The 23,943-nt window shown below is 36.4% G+C and overlaps 1 protein-coding gene across 1 annotated transcript; it reads left to right on the top strand.

Moving 5' to 3' along the window:
- The first annotated feature begins 18,199 nt into the window (after window positions 1-18,199).
- MAP10 (microtubule associated protein 10) lies at window positions 18,200-23,606 on the top strand. Its single transcript, XM_014057362.2, has one exon. It carries the CDS (start codon window positions 18,212-18,214, stop codon window positions 20,726-20,728), a length of 2,517 nt encoding a protein of 838 aa, XP_013912837.2. The 5' UTR covers window positions 18,200-18,211; the 3' UTR covers window positions 20,729-23,606.
- The last annotated feature ends 337 nt before the right edge of the window (window positions 23,607-23,943 follow it).

Raw genomic sequence — 23,943 nt, 5'->3', positions numbered from 1 at the left:
GAGGAGGAGGAGGAGGAGGAGAAGGAGGAGCAATCAAGGGGTTTGAAAAAATGGTAAGACTGGAGGTAGGAGCCAAATACAAAAGACGACTGCAGAGAATTATTAATTTGGCACATAACAGAGTCATCCAAAGATTTGGAAAATACAGTTTCATAAGGAGAAGCTAGAATCAAGTACTGAAAGTAGACTTAGTCCATTCGTTTATGTCAAAACTCTCCATATAAAACACCTTTCTTAAAATAACAAGCAGTGCAAACCTTTTGAAAGGAGCACTGAATTTTTCAATGAATTAATTATAAATCTTCTTTGGAAGAAAGAAAACCCTTTCTAGGGGACACAGAAAATTTCATTTGTGTATTCTATGCTTTGCTGCTGACAAGATCATTTTATATGAATGATTCAACAACAGAATACCTATAAATTAGTTCTTATAGAGGCCCTTAAAAAAGAACAAAGATTACAGATACAGACAATAGAATTATATTAAGAAAAAAAGATGTGAATGGTGGCCTAGCAATTCATAACAGTCATTAGGTTAATGTTCATGTTACGCAGATAATTATGCAAAACTGGGCACATCAAATCTATTTACCATATATATCTCATCATGCTTAAGAAAAAATAGTAAATCTTGGAAACTGAAGAATTAAAATAAAATATTCAATTGATGAAAAATAACATGTAAAACACCAGCATAGTGATTGCAGCAGCCAATTCCAATTAATTATCTAACAAGTACATTTCAAGTTCATTGCAAGTTCTCTACTGTCTTTAAGGCCTCCTTCCCTTCCCCTTAAACAAAAGCACATTACAGTAGCTTAACCTGAAATCATAGAATCATATGGCTTGAAGGGACATGTAAGACATCTAGTCTAACCCCCTGCTCAAGGAAGGAGACTTATATCATCCTGTACAAGTGGTTGTTCTTTTTTTATTTCATTTATTTATATTTTGTATTTCTTAACTGCCCATCTCTCTTAAAGAGGGGCTTTTCTTGAAAACCTCCAGTGATGGAGCATCCATAGTTCTGGGAAGCAAGCTCTTCCATTGATTAATTGTTCTCGCTGTCAAGGAAATTTCTTCTTAGTTCTAGATTGGATCTCTCTTTAAAAAGTTTTCACCCATTACTTCTTGTCCTGTTCTCAGATGCTTTAGAGAATAAGTCGACCCCTTCTTCTCTATGACAGCCTCTCAAGTACTTGAAGACAGCTATCATGTTACTCATAATCCTTCTCTTCAATAGGCTAGACCAGGTGTGTCAAACTTGCAGCCCGAGGGCCAGATGGCTCTGTGACGATGCAAGTTTGACACCCCAGAGCTAGACATATCTACTTAACTGTTCATCATACAGCTTAGCCTCCGTACCCCTTATAATGTTCATTGCTTTTCTCTACACCCTTTCTAGGGTCTCAGCATCTTGTTTGTATCTGGTGACCAAAATTGGATGTGGTGTTCCTAATGTGTTCCTAATGTGGTCTCCCTAGGGCAGTATAAAATGGTACTATCACTGCTCATGATCTTGATGCTATCCCTCTGTTGATTAGGGCCTTACTTGAGGCCAAGCTCTCAAGTATGCACAAGGTTCTTATGAAGTTAAACCTCTGCTCTCTTCCTTCCATTGAAAGTAAAGAAATAGACATGATAAATAAATATACTTTGTGGCCTCTTCTAAACAGCAAAGTTTGTTCTTGCCATGTTGTTAAAGAGAGAACTGACTTTGGCAGTGCTCTTATGAAACCTCTTGCAGGGCTGAAACACATTCCTTATATCCATATCTATATCTATATCTATATCTATATCTATATCTATATCTATATCTATATCTATATCTATATCTATATCTATATCTATATCTATATCTATATCTATATCTATATCTATATCTATATCTATATCTATATCTATATCTATATCTATATCTATATCTATATCTATATCTATATCTATATCTATATCTATATCTATATCTATATCTATATCTATATCTATATCTATCTATATCATCTATATCTATATCATCTATATCTATATCTATATCTATGACAAAATTAAAATAAAAAATAAAATAAAAAATCCAAAAGAAGACAAAAAAGAAAAGGGACAAAAACAAAAAACAATCAAATCATTAAAAAGGTGCATCAAAAAAATACAACATGTACACATATTGTCCCCTCTAGTTGAATACTGATGAATACAGTACTGCAACATTAGTTCCCACCCCTTGCAGAACTTTAAACTACTAAATCTATTTGCATATTATTGACATGTGTTCTATAAGTTAGAGTTCAAACACATCCCATGGAATACAATATGTATTACTCCCAGGTCTTGTTTGGACTGTTGCGGCAGTCAAGTCATCCAATTATAATGAAGGCAATTCAGCCTTTTCCCAGGGTGGTAATTGTAGATGGGACAATTCTGGAAATTGTCATCTTAAAACACTGGGAAAGACATAAACATGGGACAAGATTAGAATGGGAAAACATTTCATTGAGAAAGCTGCATTGAGCCAGAGATGAGGCATTAATGCCGTCTGTTAAATGAGAAATGATAGGCTAGTGCAGTGTTTCTCCATTTTGACAGCTTGAAGATGTGTGGATTTCAACTCCCAGAACTCCCTAGACAGCTATGCTGAGGTTGAGAAACACTGCACTGGTGAAGTAGCTGCAATCATAAAGCCTTTTCCTCCCAAAATGCATCTCAAGGAAACAAGGGTTTTAGAAAAGAAAACAGAATACTATAGTTGGGGATCAACACAGTAGATAAAATTTGGCTTGACGAGGATTTTGTCTCTTCTCGAAATAATCTAAAGTTGTAAAGCAAAGTAAAAAAGGGGGGAGGGGGAATAAGTGGTTTATTTAGCATTCACAAAGGTGCTGAAACTTTTTCAAGTCCAATCACTGTCAGAGTATTTTTTTTAAACATTCCCCTTTTATGAGCAAAATTAAAATAAGCAGTTTAAAAGCAATCCTTGATTAGCATATTGAGGACAGTTTATTATTTATGAGATGGAAATCAGGATCCTGAATGACTGAACTCATTAAAGACTTATTTGGAAGTGTCCTCATTGACTTCCTCATAGCTCCCACAGAGCAAATAATTCACGCTGTAATTAATTCAGTGTCTTCCCAAACAATAACTGTTTTTGACAGAAATCTTTTCTGCTGCAGCTGAAATGAGAAACTGACAACGCTGAATTGAAAAGGATGCATCAGTGCAAATGCAAAAAGCATGAGCTAAAGCACCTGTATTTCAGTTAACAATGTGAACAAATATTGAAATGTAATTTTATCTCCCAGCAGGAATGCTCATGTTTACACTTTCAGCCAGCTCTTCCTTTTAAGTAGGGCATTCCAGTCACTTGTTCCTCCCTCCATTTGATTCTTTTCTCTCCCATTAAACATTGTGTCATAGTAATTCATTGGATCACTGGAGCTGTGCCCTTCCTTCTTTCTGTAAATGTTTGGACTTACTAGAGCTGATGTGTCCCTTCTATTTCTCAGATTCCCACTTTGGCTTCAGCCCTGTTGGCACTCACTGCACAACTTAAATGATCTAAGGTGCAGATAAACACTCTATGTCAGCAAATTCTCCCTCAGTGAAACAATCAAATATTTTGCTTTTGATGACTCAGCAATAAACCAAAAAAAGTGAATACACATTAAGATGCTTATAACGAGTCCTTCAACATCATTGCTTGATACTGAATTCATACTGTACAGTTTCCACCATTACCTTAAAAGATAAATGTAAAGATTTAAATTCTAACTTAGTACACAGAAAATGTATTAAAGTTTGAGTGAAGAAGTGGCAAACTTTGAATATTCACTTCAGCTCTGAAGCATGATGGCAATTTCTGCAGATATCTTTCTGATCCTTCTCATACATTGTATACATGCATTGTTATTCTTCTAGAAATGGTTCATTTTTTTCTAAATTTCTTTATGAAGTAAACCATATTTTTGGTTATAGTCAAGGGAAACAGCAATCTCTGAGAATACTAAGGCTAAAGACAGCACTGAGAATTCTAAGGCTAAAGACAGCACTGAGTAAAATTGTAGGCACAAAGACCAAATATTTTCCCTTCAAATGACTAGAATAAATGAGTACAATGTGTTTTATCTCCACAGCCTTATAAAGAGCTTGATTCACCAAGGAATATGACTTTGATGGAAATACGCAGGAATCGTTATTTTTATTTATTTAAATAATATATAAACATTTGTGAGTTGAATTAGACTGACAAAGGCTGACTGGCCCAAAGTCACCTAGATGGTTTTCATGTCTAAAGAAGAACTAAAACTCATTACCTATGCAAAAGACACCAAGACACTTTTTAAAAATCCAGAATAATGAAGTAACACTCAGAAGCAACTCAGGCAGATGCCACTGTGTTTCACTGGAGTATAAGAAGTAGGATAAAGTATACAATCAGACTTGCAAGATTCTACTATGGTCAGTCTCCATAAAAGTAAGTTTAGCCATTTTCTGGTCTGGTTTACTTAGCAAGACTGGCAGTGTTTAAGAGAACAATTGTCAAGGCAGAAGATGCCCCAAGAGAGCTGTTCTCAAACATTTTGGACTCAGGACCCGTTTATATTCTTAAATGTGATTGAATATTCCCAAATCCTTTGGTTTATGTAGATTATATTTATTGATATTTACTGCATTAGAAATTAAAATTGAGAAATATTTGACTTTGTAGATTAGGGGTTTCCAGACCATAGTTTGAGAATGAATACTGTCAATGAATCAGAAAACTCTCCAAACCAAAGATGTGTCAAACACTCATACCCAAATCCACAGAGGTTCATTTATTCACATGCAAGGACCTGAGATGAATCCAAAGTTGAAAGAGCCAAAAAAAAAGTGCTAGTTCTTGTCAAGATTGTCCAGTTCCTTGGGCTCTGTCCAAAGTACTGAAAGGCCATTTCCCAATCTCCTTTTGTCTCTATTAATTTTGACATCTAAAGAACTAAATATTTTTGTTTCCCATTTATCCCACTGTCTTTTCCAAATTAATTAATGGATTTATTCTCTCCAATTTGCTCATAACTAAGATAGAAGATAAATGCCAAAAAGCCTTCTTATTAGGAATATAAATAATAAGGTTATGAGCTATATTGAATTGAAATTACATTTAATTTAAGACCCTCGCCATGGGAATCCAAGCTTTGGGATTTTATCTCACTATCTTGCTAATAGCAGAAAAGGACTGTTCTCTATTTGTTATTGTATGCAGTTCCTATGAGATTTTCTTATCATTTCCGCCCACCAAAATCATAATCCTTACCTTTTTATTGCATTTCAGAATCTACCTAAACATACATTGTAAAGCCAATGTGGCTGGATAGATTGTATTTGGGAATCTGGCTTTGATTTAATATGAGCATATAGGGAGCTAATTTTGACCAATATTCCTTCAATTATTGCTAAACAGTAGTTTTAAAACAATTAAGGTTTTCCAAGACAAACTATTGATCCTAGAGATCGGAACAAAAATGTGAAATATTTTAGTTACCAAATAAAGAGAAATACATTAATTTAAATGTGTTTTTACCAAAAGCATGTTGATCTAATAGGGCCAAATCAATATTTTGTCAGGAAAGGACAAGCTTAGCAGACTACCAAATTGGAATGAGAAATCTGAGTTGAAGTGCTATCCTTTTAAAGGTCGAATTTTGTTTTATGCAGGCTTTGCTGACCTGTAGATTTCTCTGATCTATAGAGAATGTATTTTATTTTATTGACCGTGATTCTGCCCTGAAGGTTTTTCAGATTTCTTATGAATGGTTCTGGTCCTGTTTTTGTTTTGTTTGTTTTTCTTTTTGTTTCTCATTTTAGAACTTCAGCTTTTCCTGGGATAATATTGGGAACATGAAAAGACAGAACAATAGAGGGTGGGGGGAGGGAGGGATATATACTAGGTTAGATACGATGTGTTAGATTTCAATGTAATGTGACTTCACATGTATACTGTTTTTCTTTAATTTCTCTGTAAAAATAGGATAAGTTAAGTACATTGACATATAGTGGAAATACACCAAGGGGAGGAGGAATGGGATAGAAGAAAGAAGGGTAGAGAGGGATGGGAGAGAGGGTGGGAGGGAAGGTGAGAAGGAAGGGAGGGAGTGGATCGGGAGAGAGGAGTGGTAGAGGGGGAGGGGAAGTAGGCTAGAGGGGGATGATGGAGGGAAGATAGAAAGTTGGAGGGGGGTGGAAGAAAGAGGTGTATGGAGAGTGGAAGAGGTATATTGGGTTTCTATTTTGGGGGGTATTGTTGACAAGAGGAATTGCTGCGATTATTGTTTAATGTTGTATGGCATTGGCTATGCACAGTATATATGTGAGTGTATGAAAATGAAAAAATGGAAAATAAAAAATATTATCTCCGGGGGAAAAAAAGACAGAACAACCTGATCAAGGCTACAAAAATCCAAACAGCAAGTGGCAGCATTCCAAAATCTTGTCAAGAAAATTTCAGGGACTTATCCAGGCAGTTGCCAGGAGTCATCACTCAAAGACATACAACCCAAGGAATTAATGTGTCAGAAATTATAGACCCACCACCACACACCCACAAATAGTAGTCTTATTTCAAAAGGCCATGAAGCTCTGTTCTCTTGTTATGGGCATTGCAGAATTGTAAATTGGCTTGGTTTATTTTTGAAGGTTTTTAAAGGTATTATTGTCTTAAAGTTGCTTTACAGCTACCTTTTAATATTGTTATATCAGTTATTTTTGTTATTCCTTGTAAGTCATCATGTCACACAACTTACCCTAGTCTTCTTCAGATAACTTGCAGTCTTAAGATGTAGTGAAGAATGCTATACTATCACTAATGTTGACATAACACCAAATTGCTAAACCTAATTAAATTTTGTCAGAGTATATTCATGAACTGGAATAGGGCTTAGAAACAAGGTCAGCCAATGGGAACTGAAGCACTTTGGAGCCTGGGTATGACTTAGCTATGAAGCTATGAGTCTGTGCTAAAGCCAAAGTCATCTGCTCTGAAACTGAAACTGACCTCTGCTTGTGTTTGTTTGTACTCTCTACCTCATTGGAAGAACCACTCTTGGTATTGTATATATGTCTAATGTGTTATTATGTTTATAAAGAGAAGCTAATGAATCCTGCTGAATCAGTTATCTATGTGTGCTCTCTGGATTTCATTTCTGCAACAAACCCTGACAGACTCTATATGAAGATTTTGTGACAGGGTTCTTTTGAATGCTATGCACAGCCCTATTTTTTCCTTGATTTTAAAAAGAAAAAGAGTTTGATTTGGTTTTTATACTCAGAAAAATTACTGCATATTCCAACAAGTGATTGGATTGCTTAAAAAAATTAAGCAACCTGGAAGCTTTTCTGTCTTAAGAGACTGTGTGTAGAGGAGATGTTTCAGCGGCCTGTTTTAGGGAAATAAAAGTGGATGGCAATCTTAAAGAGGCATTTATCATTTATCATCTGTGGTCTTGGAATTGTAGATCCTGTTTAAAAAGAAATGGCATGGGTGGAATCGTCCTAAAAACTAGAGTATGCCTTTACACTCCCCAAGTAATATCTCCCTGAGTGCTATCTTTTAATAGCAAAGATAATGGATTTTTTCTTTCTTTATAATTGCTTCTCATCAGGAGTAGGCAATTTTCTGATGGCTGGGGACCAGTCTTAAATGTATTGAGAAAGCAGGAAGATCTTTTTAGAAACTTTCTTATACACATTAATCCTATCCAAGACTATGCTTGCTTCTTTACTTAGTCACTTATCCATTCATTTATTCCCTTTCTTTTGAAAAGGGAGTTGAATATATGGTGGTTTGTAGCTGAATTTTGACAATGAAATCTCTGAGGTTTGAAAAGAGAGTTTGTATGATATTTGCAAAATGCTCTTATTCTAGGTGCAAGATTGCTAGAAAACCGGGATGCTCTGGAACACCTTGGCTTAAATTCACCCTGTCTAGAGGCAGTAATTACTCTTTTGTTGGTTAAAGGACTAAGTCCAGGAATAAAGCTCATTTCAGGACAACATACCTTGAAGAAATTGGCACCATTTGGATTCATTCTAGGGTAAACCTGATAATCTACACATTTTTCTGATATTAACATACTGTGTACTGGGGTGAAATGTTGTAATGATTACCAAAGAAGAGTATGCACATTTTATTTAAGATCAGTTAAAATGAAGTACATTCAGTGCAAACTATTCCAAAAATTACAACTTTGCCGATTATGTTGTACTAGGCACTACATGTTGGTTAATGTAGAATTCATTGATTAAAACAAAATTCTAATGTCATTAACCATTAAAGTAGATTCTTACATAATTCATGAAGCAAAATGCTGACTTTTTATTGCTTACTATAGTTATATATCGGAAGGCGACAAAATACATTTTGCATTAAAATATTACAATACTCATCGTTAAAAGGTTTTACAACATGCCTACTAACATGACCTGGCAACTGTCTGCTCCTCTTGATCTTCCCCATAACAAAAAACATCCATAATCTAGACAGCTATTAAGTTACTTAATCTAATTTACATACCATTCACAAAACTTCAAAGTCATCAGGCAATGCTTTAGAAAGAAATGAAATCTTTTAGATTTGCCGTCTGCAGTACTTTTTCATTTGCAGAAAAGGTGCAGTAGATGAGTTTCTTAATTTATTATCCTATCTCATACATAATTAGCTCTCCCCCCCCCCCTTCCCCAATGCTCCGGGACAATTATGAATCTTCTGTTGCACTGGCCTAATTTAAGATGAGTTTGATTTACATTTTCCTTTTTTTTTCTTTTTTAAAGAAGAAAATTACAATTAGCTACAAGCTATCAGCTTCCTAAAACTGAGAGAGGGTCCTGACAGTAGTGCCTTTAAATAGAATGTGGTATTCAAACCAGGAAAAGAAAGTTGAACACATGATACTATTGGCTTAACAGGAGAACCATTTGTGGATAACAGAATAGATAACAGGGGACAATGGGTTATCTAGGACTTCCCAGCCTTGGAAAGCCAAGCACTGCTTTCCTAGGCTGAGAAGGAACTCTGAATTTGGTCAATATGGTATTTTCAGATCAAGCTTCACTTTATTTTGCAGATCATCGAAGCAAAGGATCCTGTTTGAGGCTTTGCACAGACTAAGAAAACAGTAAACTTCCATTTATTTCTTTAGAAACTGTGACACAACGGAATGTATTTTTGTAAAATAGATGTGAGATCAAACACATTTCAGGATCATTGGGACAATTGCTTGTGCCATCAATTCAGTGTCAGCTCTTAGTGGCTACATAGATTTTCTGCATGACAGTCTGTATCTAACCTGGTCTTCCAACAGCCACTCCCAACTGCTAATTGAGTGTATCCTTCTTGCTGCTGATCATCCTTTTCATGCTTTTTCTCTATTGCTAGTGTTCTGACAATAGAGAATTTGTGAGATAGTAAGAAAAGTCTTGTGCCTCGTCTTTTTTTAGATTCATGTAGAAGGAGTATTGTATCTGAGCCAAGGTACAATGAAAGCCAATCCATGAAAGTAATTTTCTGCCCAGTTATTGGACTATAAATGTAAATTGGAGCCAAGGTGCAAATCTGAGTCTAAGCATTCATGACACTTAAAGCAACAGGCTTTCTCATTCAGGTGTGCAGGCCACAACTTCCCATATGGAGAAGTAGGAGAAAAGCTCCAAGGCTGCATGGAGATGGTGTCCAGGCCATGGACAATGGCATACAATTCTGAGCATAATCTGAAGTCCATCATACTGAATATAATTTGAAACCCTTAATTATTTCACTTGACATACCTCACAGGGGTTCAGAAATTATTTAGCATTTCAAGACTAGGCTAATTATTTGGTGGTAGAGCCAGGAACAAGCCTAGTCTTGAGAGTCAACAGAAAATGCATACACTTTATTAAGTTGATAATGAATTATATTACTAAATAAATGGGAGCAAAAGATAAGGAGATAAAAGATAATGAAAGGGAGACCTGAGCAATTAATTTCTATGGTTTCTTTCAGCTGGCGGCTCCTCCTGGCAGAGATGCATACAGTATACAGAATCAAGTCATCTGATACAGGGTAAGATTGTTCCACACATTAAATCCAAACTTCTATTCTCACATTTCTTCCACTTTCCTTAGGTTGCTCTATTTTTCCTGATTCTCTGGTTCCAGAAACCCTGGGAATTAGAGCTTTGTGTCAGCTAGATAAGAGCTGCTCCATTCTTCTCAGTGAAAGAGAAAATACAGCACAGGCAAACTTGAATGTTCCTTTCATCTTTCTGAAGTCCACTTTAGAAAAAATGTTCCTGATTGTTTCTTTGGAGTTTGACCAACTTTCTGATGGTCTGTCAGCTGTCTAGACTGACAAGTTCAGGCTTACATTTTTCTTTAATTCTTTTGCGTCTGAACTTCCTGGGATGGGATTTCTCCTTACCCACTTTAGGACAGCATTTCACAAAAGAAAATAACCTTTAAAATTAAATATATTTAATAAGTTTTAAAACAATTATTATTTTCAACAATCAAAACTTTAAAATAGTTAATATTTACTGCATTTTTATTTTCCCCATGTGTAATAGCCCAGGATATAGTTTGCCAAAGCAAACGTGAACCAGCATTTGACCTACACAGTTGTTTGGAGATGTTTGAAACCTTTCAATTTCCTGTCCCCCCTTCAGTGTTCAGGAACAGAAACTAAGAAAGGAACTCAGACAAGAAGTGAATTCGCAGCAAAGAGGGATGTGAAAGGAAAAACACACACACATACACAAAGCTAGTGTCAAATATCTCAACTGGGAGGAAAGGAAGGGACATGCAGTAGAAAAGATTGGCTAATAAACAGGACTGAATGAGGCAACAGAAGCAAGGAAGGAGGTATAGAAAAGATATAGCAATAGAACATTAACACTTATTATCCCTTCCAGGCAGTGACCAAATCTGAAGGGCATATTGGTATTATTTCAATAGAATTCACTGATATATTGATTGGAAGTAATCAAATCTCCCCCAGGCTTATCTGAGTTATCCACCTATATTCTATTGCAATAAATCCGATTTGAAGAGTTGGAATTTCCTTCTCTATATGTTGCATCATAGTTTGAAGAAAGCAAATATATGAGTTTGGGATATAGGTAAATTATATATTTCCTTTACTAACAAATGCATTTTACCTATTTATATTAATTCTGCAAATTTTGTTGAGAAACAGTTAAGTACATACATGTTTAGAAATCAGCAACTCCAATGCAAATGTTTGCACAGAATTCTGGAGCAGAGGTATTAACACAGGACAGAAATGGTAGCTAGTCCACAGTCCAATAGAAGGACACTTATATTCTAAAACATGGGGACCTTTTGCAAAATAATTCCTTTCAAGACTTTTTTAAAAATTGCCCTTTGGTTAATTGAAACTATTTTTAAAATACTGTGTTTCTGATAACACTAAAACTATATACAGTAGATGGCATATTTCATTAGTTCAATTATTTCCATTCTTATCTACAATAATGTAATATAACTGTTGAAACATTTTGTTAAAATGCAAATTCCAAAAATCATGAAACATGTTTGAAGATTAATTTAAAATGGAATGTATCTGCCCCTAACTAGCCATTCCTGACATCATACTACTCAGAGTACATCATAGTTCATATTCTATGAGGCAACCGATCTCAATTTTTCACACTTTAAATATTATACATATAAATATTAATATGGTTATAGTATCTCATTACTAGAAAAGGGAAATTTATACAGGTGAAACTCTAAAAATTAGAATATGGTGCAAAAGTTCATTTATTTCACTAATGCAACTTAAAAAGTGAAACTAATATATGAAATAGACTCATTACATGCAAAGCAAGATAGTTCAAGCTGTGATTTGTCATAATTGTGATGATTATGGCTTACAGCTCATGAAAACTCCAAATCCACAATCTCAGAAAATTAGGATATTACATGAATCAATAAAACAAGGATTGTACATAGAACAATATCGGACCTCTGAAAAGTATAAGCATGCATATGTACTCAGTACTTGGTTTGGGCCCCTTTTGCATCAATTACTGCCTCAACGTGGTGTGGCATAGAAGCTATCAGCCTGTGGCACTGCTGAGGTGTTATGGAAAACCAGGATGCTTCAATAGTGGCCATCAGCTCTTCTGCATTGTTCGGTCTCATGTCTCTCATCTTTCTCTTGGCAATGCCCCATATATTCTCTATGGGGTTCAGGTCAGGTGAGTTTGCTGGCCAATCAAGCACAGTAATCTCACAGTCATTGAACCAGGTTTTGGTGCTTTTGGCAGTGTGGACAGGTGCCAAGTCCTGCTAGAAAATGAAGTCAGCATCCCCATAAAGCTCGTCTGCAGAAAGAAGCATGAAGTGCTCCAAAATCTCCTGGTAGACAGCTGCGTTGACTTGGACTTAATGAAGCACAGTGGACCAACACCAGCAGATGACATGGCTCCCCAAATCAACACACTGTGGAAACTTCACACTGGACTTCAAGCATCTTGCAGTGTGTGATTCTCCATTCTCCCTCCATACTCTGGATCCTTGGTTTCCAAATGAGATGCAAAAGTTACTCTCATCAGAAAAGAGGACTTTGGACCACTGAGCAACAGACCAGGTCTGTTTTTTCTTTAGCCCAGGTAAGACGCTTCTGATATTTGTTGTTCAGGAGCGGCTTGTCAGAATACGACATTTGAAGCCCATGTCCAGGATCTGACTGTGTGTGGTAGCTCTAGATGCACTGACTCCAGCCTCAGTCCACTCCTTGTGAAAGTCCCCAACACTTTTGAATGGCCTTTTCCTAACAATCCTCTCCAGGCTGCAGTCATCCCTGCTGCTTGTGCACCTTTTTCTTCCACACTTTTCCCTTCCACATAACTTCCTATTAATGTGCTTTGATACAGCACTTTGGGAACATCCAACTTCTTTTGCAAATTACTTTTTGAGTCTTTCCCTCCTCATTGAGAGGGTTAATGATGGTTTTCTGCACAACTGTCAGGTCAGCAGTCTTTCCCATGATTGTGATTCCTACTGAATCAGACTGAGAGACCATTTAAAGGCTGAGGAACCCTTTGCAGCTGTTATGGTTAAAATAGCTGATTAGAATGGGACACTTGGAGCCTAGAATATTGCACCTTTCCACAATATTCTAATTTTATGAGATTGTGGATTTGGGGTTTTCATGAGCTGTAAGCCATAATCATCACAATTATGACAAATCACAGCTTGAACTATCTTGCTTTGCATGTAATGAATCTATCTCATATATTAGTTTCACCTTTTAAGTTGCATTACTGAAATAAATGAACTTTGCACGATATTCTAATTTTTTGAGTTTCACCTGTATTGAAGGGAAAATATCTGTTTATTTTTTTTCTTTTATAAAAAGTTTTTTATTGAACACAAATTAAAACATTGGACACAGTGTAACCGTCCTGGCAAAATCTATGCCATACATGCTAAGACATAAAGTTATACATTGTAACTACCCTGCTTTTTAACATTTGATATATTACATATTTACAAATATAAAAATATCATATTTCCAACCATGTTGCTTTGTGTTTATCTTATACATTTTCACTATTATAGTTTCATACATAATTTTAGTCTCCATTTTATGAATCTTAGCCATTGCCTATTTTGGGTCTTTCCTTTTTTGTTCCAACCATTGATAAAATTTATCCCAGATCTTATATTATTCTGATTTGTCTTTATTCTTCAATTCCCACATCAATTTATCCATTTCCACACAGGTCAGAACTTTCCTAATTATTTTCCCTTCTTGTGGCGGTTCCGTTTTTCCAATTTTGGGCAAAGACCATTCTTGCTGCCGTAATAACATGTATTGTTAAGTAAATTACCCCCTTGTATATTTATTATTTATAATTCCCAAAAGAAATAGTTCTGGTGTGAATTCTATTTCCTCTTCAGTTATTTCTATCAGCCACTTTTGGATTTTCTGCTAATATTCTTTTGTTTTTTTGGCACGACCACCACATGTGGTAGTAGATTGTCTAATTCATGGTCACATTTCCAGTAATTGATTAAATATCTGCTTATTTCCATGGGGTTCCCAACCAGGGGTGCTCACATGCCCTGGAGGTGTGAGATAATATTCCAGGAGGTGCAAAAAATTGGGTTTAGAAGTTTCAAAGTTATAGTGTATATCTATAATTATATGCATATAATATTTTTAAAGGGTGCAAGAATATATCAGAAACGTTCTATGGGTGCAGGATATAGAAAAGATTGGGAACCCCTGCATTAAAAATATACTAACACACTTATTTCTTCAAAGCTTTGCAGTTCTAAAAAACTGCTGTTGAATTCCAGCTAACTTTGATGAGTTCAGTTAATTCCATTAAACAAAAAAATCTAAATCATAACTAGTAGCTTAAGGCGCTGAGAAAAGCAATCTCTCTGTCTTAACATAAGTGAATTATTCACTTCAAATCATTCTAACCCCAAACGCTTAAAAAAGTCCTGAATGAAATCCCAGAGGTAATCAGATTAAGGATAACTCAGTGAGTTTGAAGGAAAAAGATGCTCTGGAATAATAGTACTTTATGTTCTTATTATTTGATACTTTCTAGCATTTATCTGCATCAATGATTAATTACATTGACTTTGCAATGTGAAAAGCTATGTTTTCAGAAAATCAGTTAATTTCACAGTAGAAGAGATATAATTTGATAGTACTTTTAGAAAAAAAAATTGCAATTGCCGTACCTCACTGACAGTTTTACAAGAATCCATATCTTGCCATTTTCTATTTATAACTGTCTTGTATTTTGCCATTCTTTTTACTTTTTGCTCATCAGAATAAAAAAGTTATGAAAAGGAAATTCTGCAATCATTCATTTATCAGTTTCAAGAAATACCATATGCAATAATAAATTGCCACCCAATGTTCAATTATTCTGGGCAATTTACAACAATTATATTACAATAAAATCAGTAAAACATAAAGATGTTATGTTCCGAATTTGTATAGTAATTGATAGATTTGTTATTATTACCAAACATCTTGGCAAAAATTTAGCACCTGAGCAAGTACTGATAGTTAACAATAGTTAAACACACAAAATTTAGAATCATAGAATTTGAGAGGCTATATAGGTTATGAAGATCAATCCCTGCCCAGAACAGGAATCTAAATTGAATAATCAGAGATACAATTATAGCTTCCCAGTCTTTGCTTGAAGATGGCTTTCCACCTCTTCTGATTGATTCCAGTCTGCTGCTCTTAGCATTGGATTTTTTTAAAAGAACATTTGTAATATTTGATTAAAAGGTTCCACCACAAAACCACGGTAGACTAAAGCGCGTACCTGACGTCATCACAGCGCGACGAAAACATCACGCTGTGAGCGGTAAAGTTAAATTTAATGCGAAAATCTTACCCTAACCCCCCCAAACCTAAACCTAACCCTTAACCTAACCCTAAACCTAACCCTAACCCTTAACCTAATGCTAAACCTAACACTAACCCTTAACCTAACCCTAAACCTAACCCTAACGCTTAACGTAACCCTAAACCTAACCCTAACCCTAACCCTAACCCTTAACCTAACCCTAACCCTAACCCTAACCCTAACCCTAACCCTTACCTTTACGTGAATCGGCTTGCTTTAAAAGCGCTTTTTAAAGCGCCCTTTTTTCTCCGCTGTCATATTTGTCGCGCTGCTGATGACGTCAGGTACGCGCTTTAATCGGGCGCGCTTTAGTGGACCGCGGTTTTGTCGTGCCACGGATTAAAATATGTTTTCTTGTAATTAATTTTTGAAATAAGAGAATAGATCTTGATATTTTATGTGACATCTTTCCAGGTATCTGAAAAGTGCTTTCATATCTCACTTTAGTAATGTTTTTTCAATGCAAACCATAGCCACATTCTTTCACCTGTCTTCTTAGGACTTAATTACTAGTCTCCCATAATCCTCTTAGGCATTTTCTGAATCTACTCCAATTTCTGTTTCATTTCTAAAGTGTGTCCAGTGTCCACACAAAAAAATGTGGCCACTCCTAACCCTCAATCATTTTCAGCACCATTTGCATAGATGTGTATGGGTATACCAATGAAAACATGCAATTATTAACTAACGGTCATTGATTCAAGCAAGCCTGCATAGAAAAAGCACAAATACGAGGTACAATTAAGTAGTATAGTCTTTATTGTCATTGTACAAAATAAATTCAACTAAATTGTTTTTTAGCCTCACTGGTGCAAAATTATAGCAGAAACAAGAAAAGAAAGAAAAAGAAAAAACTAGTCATACTTTTCCGCATGTGCATGAAGTTATTGTGGTTGTATTTAAAAGTCTGACAACCCAAGGATAGAAACTATTTTTAAACCTTTAAGGAAAGTTAAGTGTTCGTTTTACTATTTATCTTAACCAGAAAGCAACGGTCACATGCTTAATGTTTAATTCTCCAAATTAAAGAATTTAAATGTGCATGGATTGTGCACATCATTCAGAAGAATATTATGATTATAGTACCATAATGAGAGATAAAAACCCATTAATCAAGTGGGTGACTTTAAGCTAATCAGTATTTGCAGCCTAATCTATTTTATGGGGTTACTGTGAGGATAAAATGAATAAAATAAAAATAAATAAAATAATAAAATAAACAGGCTTCCATGCATACACATATTTATCAGGGGGAAAGCAAGAGTTATAAATACAAACACATTCATTTTCAGCTAGATTTCTATTTCTTCTCACTGTGGAGTATTCTGCACACAGAAAATGAGTAAGTTTTGAAGCATAAAAATGCTAGAAGAACCCATTTAATTATCCCTCGATAAATAAAATATTACAAATCAAACTTGAACCATTGGATTCTAATCTGCAGCAAAAATGGAGAGGATCCTTAATACAATGGAACCCCATTTTCCCATGGGAGAGGACTCCAAGTTTACAGATCCCAAATGCTTCAGCATTAAAACTGGTGTGTTAACCCACCCACTCACCCTTTTTTAAAGGCATTTTATTTTATTATCTTACCTAGTTCAGTATTCTTGGACTCTGGGCAAAAAGACTACTGTATGCCAAAAATGGAAAGGCATTTCGATTCTCACCATGGATGAATGGCTACAGAAGTTGATGGAGCTGGCAGAGATGGCTAAGTTTTGGTTAAATAAAAGAATACAAGTACTTTTCTTGTTATATGGAGACCGCTTATGGACTTTGTCCTTGAGGTGGAAAAAATTAAATTTTGGTTTTGGGTTTTACTGATTAGATTGATTTGTTTTATAGAAATGACTAGTTTATATTATTTTGGAGAAGTATTCTACTGCAACACAGTGAATAGGAAGTCAACGCTTTTTCTCTTTTCTCTCACTCCCCTTCCCCACCCTTCCTCTTGTGTCCTATTATTCGCTTTCATATTTTTGTATTTTATTCTATAATGTAATAAAAATGTTTTTTTTAAGTATTCTTGGCCTCTAGAACTTTTAAGAAGTTATCAGCACAGGCAGCTTTCACGAATCGTTAGCGTCCCGACAGAGGAGCACAGTATTACTAGTCGCGGTCAAAGTATTCAACTCGTAGTTCGTGTCTCCTCGGGCAACTGCGCAGTCTAGACCTTCAGCCTGAAGTCTATGGGGATTCTCAGTCATCCTGGTCATTGTTGTGTACAAGTTGCTTTTTTAAAGAGGCAACTGGACTTTCTGGTTTTTATTTTTTATTTTGACAAGCATGTATAATATAACAAATATTAAGTGTAAACATGATTATGAAAACAGGAAATGGATACGAATAAGTGAGGATAGTTATTCCTTGAAGACGATCTCATCCAAGAAGAGCTGAAGAAGCTTCGTTGATGAGAAGCGAAGCGTCTTCAAAGCAAATCTAGAAAGTCCACTTTCCTCTTTAAAAAGCACCTTTGGGACTTCAGCCTGAAGGCAACGTCCGCCTTTCGGAAGCGTTCTCAAGCATCCCTTCCCAGGGCTCGGCGCCCGCGACCGCACAAGGAGCTCGCATTCCCAGAGGCCCTTGCGGCCTCCCTCCCCCCCCCCCCATGCGCTGAAGCGCAGCGACGGCAAACAGTCGCTAGACAACGGAGGGCCGCCGCTTCCATAGCAATCATTATACACGGGGAGGCCGCGTCCCGGCTGTCGCGCGGTTTGCCTCCAAGTCTCGCGAGAACCGCGGCCTTCCTGCCTTTGAGAAGCCATCTGGGGCGCCGGGCTGGCATGGAGGGGGGCGATGGCTGCGGGGAGCATCTCTTCTCGTTGGAGCTGCTGGTGGAGTCAGCGCGCGTGCAACCCCGGCTACTGCCGTCGCTGCTACCGGACAGCGGGCCCTTCCTGCCGTCTGTGGCTCTCCGGCTCCTGGATTTCCCGACCCTCCTGGTCCACGCCCCGCGGGCCGCGTCCTGGCCAGTGGTACTCTTCGGGCGGGGCAAGTCGTGCCTCTTCAGGCTGCGGCCGGACGCTCTGAAGGGCCTCTTGCGGCGCTCTCCGCTCCACGCGCTGCTCCTGGCGCTGCCTCCCAACCAGGGTCCCGCCCGCCTGCTCGGGTCGTCCAGCATCTCTTTGGCGGCCGCCGCCGAGGAATTGTTGCCTGGCTCGGGGCCGGCGACTGGAAGGGGCCACTTCCCTGTGCGCGACCTGCTGGGAGAACCAGTGGGGGAACTGGCGCTGAGCTACCGTCTCAACAGCCTGGGCTCCTCGGGCCTAGATCACTTCGATCAAGGGGCGGCGGTGGACGAAACCCTCTCTGGAGACTGTCCGCGGAGGAGAACTGCGGAGCCAAGGCTCAGTCTGGAGTTCATCTCGGAAGGAGAGGAGGAGCAGGACCCTGCCCCCAGCCGGGGGTCCTTAAGCAGCCCTGATACAGACCCAGAGCTCTTTTCTGGTAGCTCAAGCGGAGAAGAAATCGCAGGAGAGTTGGACAACAATGCCTTTTATCCCCCACCAATGTATTACAGTCATCAAACAGAAAGTTGCTTCCCCAGCCCTAAAGCTGCAGCAAGAGTGATAATCATGGCCGCTCAAGATTCACTTCCCAAGGAAGGAACTTCTTTACCTTTTGTTAAGGAGGAGCCTGTAGTTAGTACTGAGAAGGCTCTGTCACCCTTACTCGGCAACATACCAACGCCGAGTTCTTCAGAACAGCTCAGGCAGACTTTAACTCAGTTGCCTCTACTGAATGCTTTGCTGGTAGAACTCTCCTTGTTAAATAGCCAGCCCCTACCACCAGGACCCTCTACTGTGCATCCTCAGTTGGCATGGCTATATCAAAATGTAGAAGATGGTACAAAAATCTTACCCTGTAATGGTAAGAATCTGTGTGCCTGCTGGGATGATAAGAAGAACACCCCACATCGCAAAGAAAGAGGAAGATCACCTAGTCCTAAATTAAAAAGAAATCGCCCAGATCATTTAAAATGCATGTCTCCTATCTGTCCTGGCAAAACCTGTACAAAACCACTATACACTGACAGACCTGTGAGCCCCGAAAAAGTTAATACCAAAGACAGTTCTCTCACTAGAAGGAAAATCTCTAATGGGATGCAGAATACATTAAAGCTTCGTGTTCAGCGATCCAGTCCAGGTATGTTGAAGGTTCATGAAAAGAGAGAACATCGTCGTAAAAAACTTGGCGACATATCATTTGAAAAAAAAGGTAAAAGCTCTTTGACTAAAGAAAAAATATTCAAGGGCTCCCTTGACTATCATCCAAAGTCTTCTGGGCAATATGATGAAAAAAGTATCTATGATCAAAATGCTCAAATTAATGAAAATGTTGAGACTTTAATACAAAGCAGTGTTGGCCGAAATAGCTCTATGACCACAAAGAAAATAAACTCTCGTATTACCAAAAAAATTGGAGCCAGTTGTATGAAGAATAAAGACAATGCCAAAGGGAAGTACTTGTATGAAAATGTTGATTCTAATTATAAAGAAAAGAGCTTGGAAGTCCATCTGCCAAGAGTCTTTTTACAGGACACTGAAGCCCTTGAAAATCCAGTAGATGCTGAGATAGAAAAATGTTTGCAACATGATTGTAACATTCCATATATATATAAAGATAGACACACCAACAACTTGGAAAAGAGTCATGCACGTCAGAATTCAGATAGTTTAGTAGTTACTTCTGAAAATGCAGCCTATTCAGAAGATTTTACCAGTATTGACAGTTGTGGTGAAAGCTTTGAAGCTCCAGAGAACAGTCCTGGACCTTTATCTATAAACTCAGATCACAGTCAGTCAGGCATGGACTCCAACTCTAAAAATTCCAGAAGTCTTCCTGCTAAATGTATTTCACCTCTTCTTCCGAAGGTTTCAGCTATATCTCCTGTTCAGAATCGTAAAAAGACATACAACTTAAAATCTAACAAAAACAAATTAGGCATTGGATTGAACATATTTGATGATGATTCCCTTGCAAGAACTTTAAGAGACCAACTTGCAATTCATGAAAAGGAAAAAGTTATGCAGACTTTTGAGGACGAACGAATACAGCCTGATAAAAAGTGTAACATGGTAAAAAGCCAGTCACCTCTAGAAAACAGCCATTCTGCAAGGACATCTCAAGTTAGTTCTTACTTGCCCTCTAGTATGTCTGACCTTGAATTTAGTGGTCTAGAAGAAAGCAAAGCACCTGGCAACGAAAAAGAAGATAGCTTCGGAAAGATGAATAATACAAATCAGTGTAAACATATCAGTGAATTAGTAATAAACAAGCTTCCAGGATACACAATGTAGCAATTAATAATAATGGTAAAATCAAAGTGAAAATGTTTTAATGTTTAATAAGAAAACATTTTAAAGGAATTTGGACTTTTTTTTTACAATTGTAGGCTTTCCACAGTGTTTTTCAGATTAATGTACAACTCACACTGCAGCTCTCTGCAGCTGGTGGTTGTTTTTCTTTTCTTTCTTTCCTTTCCTTCTTTCCTTCCTTTCTTCCTTTCTTAGTTTTAGCTATCTCCAAATCTTCCACATTCTGTGATTAGCTGCATCTGAAATTCAAGGGCAGTTTGATGTAAAGGTTTTCTGTTCATATATAAATCTGTTCTCATTGAGCATAGGAATTTAGTGATTTAGTGTGCTTAAAGTAATTCTCCCAATTTGTAATTTGTCTTAATTTTTCTTTCAAAATGATAAAAATGATAAAACAAAAAATAAGTAAAGGTCACTAGAAAAGAAGTAAACTACAGTTGATTATAGACTACTTAAGACAATAATACTTAAGCAAACCAATGTTCATTTGCACTTTGGAATTTAAGAGAGTTATAATTATCAGTGAAGAAAAAATTGTTCAGTAAAATACATACTTTCAAAAACAAGGTTTCCACAAAAACAAGCAGAACATTTTCAGAACATGATTTGAAAAATACTATTACTTCAATTGCGATGCCCAGTTATATGTTAATCTTAATATTTTTCCTATAATAATATTCTAATCTGGTCATAACATTAATTTTAAGTTTTGCTTCAAAAGTTTTAAATTTTAAATCCAAACCTAAAGCTTCCTTTTTTTGTTTGCACTTTGTCATAATCGTCATGGCTTCAAATTCCACCTATTGTTAATTTGTACAATATGTTGGGTGGGAGAAATTGAATCCTATCTATGGAATGGTATGTTGCATATACTTTTTTAAAAAATGTATGAACATAGACATGCATTCCCAAAATATATGCTAGTAATATTTAACACTTGAAAATATTTTTTAAAAATAATGAAAAACCCCTGAATCAAATATATTCAGTAGCTTTAAGGAAAATTCAGTCATTTTTCTTTTTTATAGCAGGTGTAAAAATGACATAGCATAATGGGTAGCCAATAGTAGACATGCATTTGTGTCTGCTAGTGATTAAAGATGCAGGTTCAAGTTCCCAACTTAATTGAGCCAACTTCCAGAAAACATGGGATTTATACATTAATACTCTTGATACAAGCCCTGTATGCAGATAAGCGCATATCCAACTATAAAGTTACTAAATGAAGTGTTTACTAGCTATATTAGTAAGTAAAGGAGATCAATTCAATGCCAGTACTGTAAAGAATGCTGGTGTTCTTATAAAGAACTGGCTTTTTGGCCAGAAATATTTTTGATATAAAAAGAGAGAGATAAACTTTTATAGTAGATATTTTCGAGATCAAGATTTAAAAAAACAATTTAGAAAATTAGCTAGTTTACAACATATAGTACTTAGGTAGTAAGAGGGTAATAATATGAATGTATTGTTTATAATTCATGCAAAAAATTGTTCTTGTTTCTTTTGAAGAATCTGCTACTGGTCCTAAAAAGTAGTAACAAAAGATTTGATCAAACTTTTCGTAAAAGCAAGTGACTCCTGCCCGTTATCTTAGCCAGTTAGAGATAGTGAATCATCAGAAAGTGTTTTCACTTGCATGATGCTATAGACTTCCCTTAGCCATCCTGGACAGCAAATATAAAGGGATACCACTGGCTGAAAAGCTATGTCCTTGTGATTATGGAGAGGTGGCAACTTCTGGACACAGCCTTCTTTGCTGCTCTTTTTATACAGACGTTTGAGCAAAATTTATTTTCCAGATAACTAACCTAACTGTTCGGACATCATTTATCTTCAGTGGTTCTTTTAAAGACCAACAGATTGTAGTCACAGCACAAGTAACTAGATTCTGCACAGCAGCACTAAAATTGGTTGGAATCTGATGAATTATAACCATTTTATTCAATTAATACACCTTTTTTATTTTACCCCTGTTTAGTACCTAATAACTGTAGGCCTTCGCAATTTAAGGAAAATATTACATTATTATGCTCTTGGTTGTATGTAACTGTCAAATTATGATTTCAATATTTTGTTATTATTTTATTCCAGAATGTTTAACTAGATACTCAGAGCATTTTTAATTATACTGGTCAAAGATTTGCCTGACTAGTAAGAGCAAGAATTGTACCGTAACACCTTGTAATCTCTCACACCTTCCCAATTATTGCTCTGCTTTTGTTATTTAAAATAAAAGGCTAAACAATATGAATATGTTACACTTTATACCTAAGTTACTAAGGTACAGTCAGTATGGAATATGACATTGGATTCCCATTTTGACTTCCAACATTTCAATGTGGAATCTATCGCAGGATGGCAGAATTGGCATTTGTCCTGTGGTGATTTATGATGTGCCAAGGGAAAAAATACATGTCAGAATTCACTTGCATTGAAATAATGAACTAACATTGGCTTTAGCTGCCAATTTCCATATTATGACAGAAACCAAGCCAAAAGACCAGTAGTTGCTTCCTTGTTTTAAAATGTTTTGAGATAGCATTCTTGTTTATAATTTAAGATTTTGTACAGAATTTTTAAAAAAGATATAAGGGCTTGATCATTCATGCAAAATGTCAGTTTTCACTATAGAAGAAATCTAAATTAAACCTCCCTATTTGTGTTTGGCCTTTTTATAAAATCTGGTCATAAAACAGTTTAGTTTTACTTTGAGGTATTACATAATGTATTCTTCCAGTCCAGTCCATTTCCATGATGAACAATTTTTGAGTTTAAGAAAATTCATAATTTTTGGATTTTTGTTAACTAAGGCAAAAACAGTAATGTTTGATATGTTACTGAGTTTTCTTTAATCTATTAAAATATTAAAATGACTTTCTGATGTTTCTGCTATCTTGTGCATATACATTGTGCTATGAACCAAGTAACATTGATCATTTAAATGTTTCGTTACTGTGTGCTGAAAATCATTATAAATTATGCTGCAACCCATTTTATGAAATCTCATACTAGTATAAAGAATTCTGAGAGAGTTTAAAGGATTGTTGTAAAAGATTAGGGAGGAAATCCCTCTTTCAAAAACAGGACTCAAGTTAGGATCCAAGATTCCAAATATAAAAGCATTTCAGATTACATTACAGCCATGCAAGATAAATGCATTTCATCGGGTGTTTAGTTGTGCCCCTTGGTTATTTTGA

Source organism: Thamnophis sirtalis, unplaced genomic scaffold (assembly GCF_051295495.1).
Source record: "Thamnophis sirtalis isolate CommonGarterSnake01/CBP01778 unplaced genomic scaffold, rThaSir2_p1.2 scaffold_6, whole genome shotgun sequence".
Classification (NCBI taxonomy): Eukaryota; Metazoa; Chordata; class Lepidosauria; order Squamata; family Natricidae; genus Thamnophis; species Thamnophis sirtalis.
The sequence above is the reverse complement of the archived record's forward strand: the minus strand, read 5'-3'. Positions and strand labels throughout refer to the sequence as shown.

Coding starts and splice junctions, on each gene's coding strand:
- MAP10 (XM_014057362.2), top strand. CDS start 18,212: ATGGAGGGGGGCGATGGCTGCGGGGAGCATCTCTTCTCGTTGGAGCTG.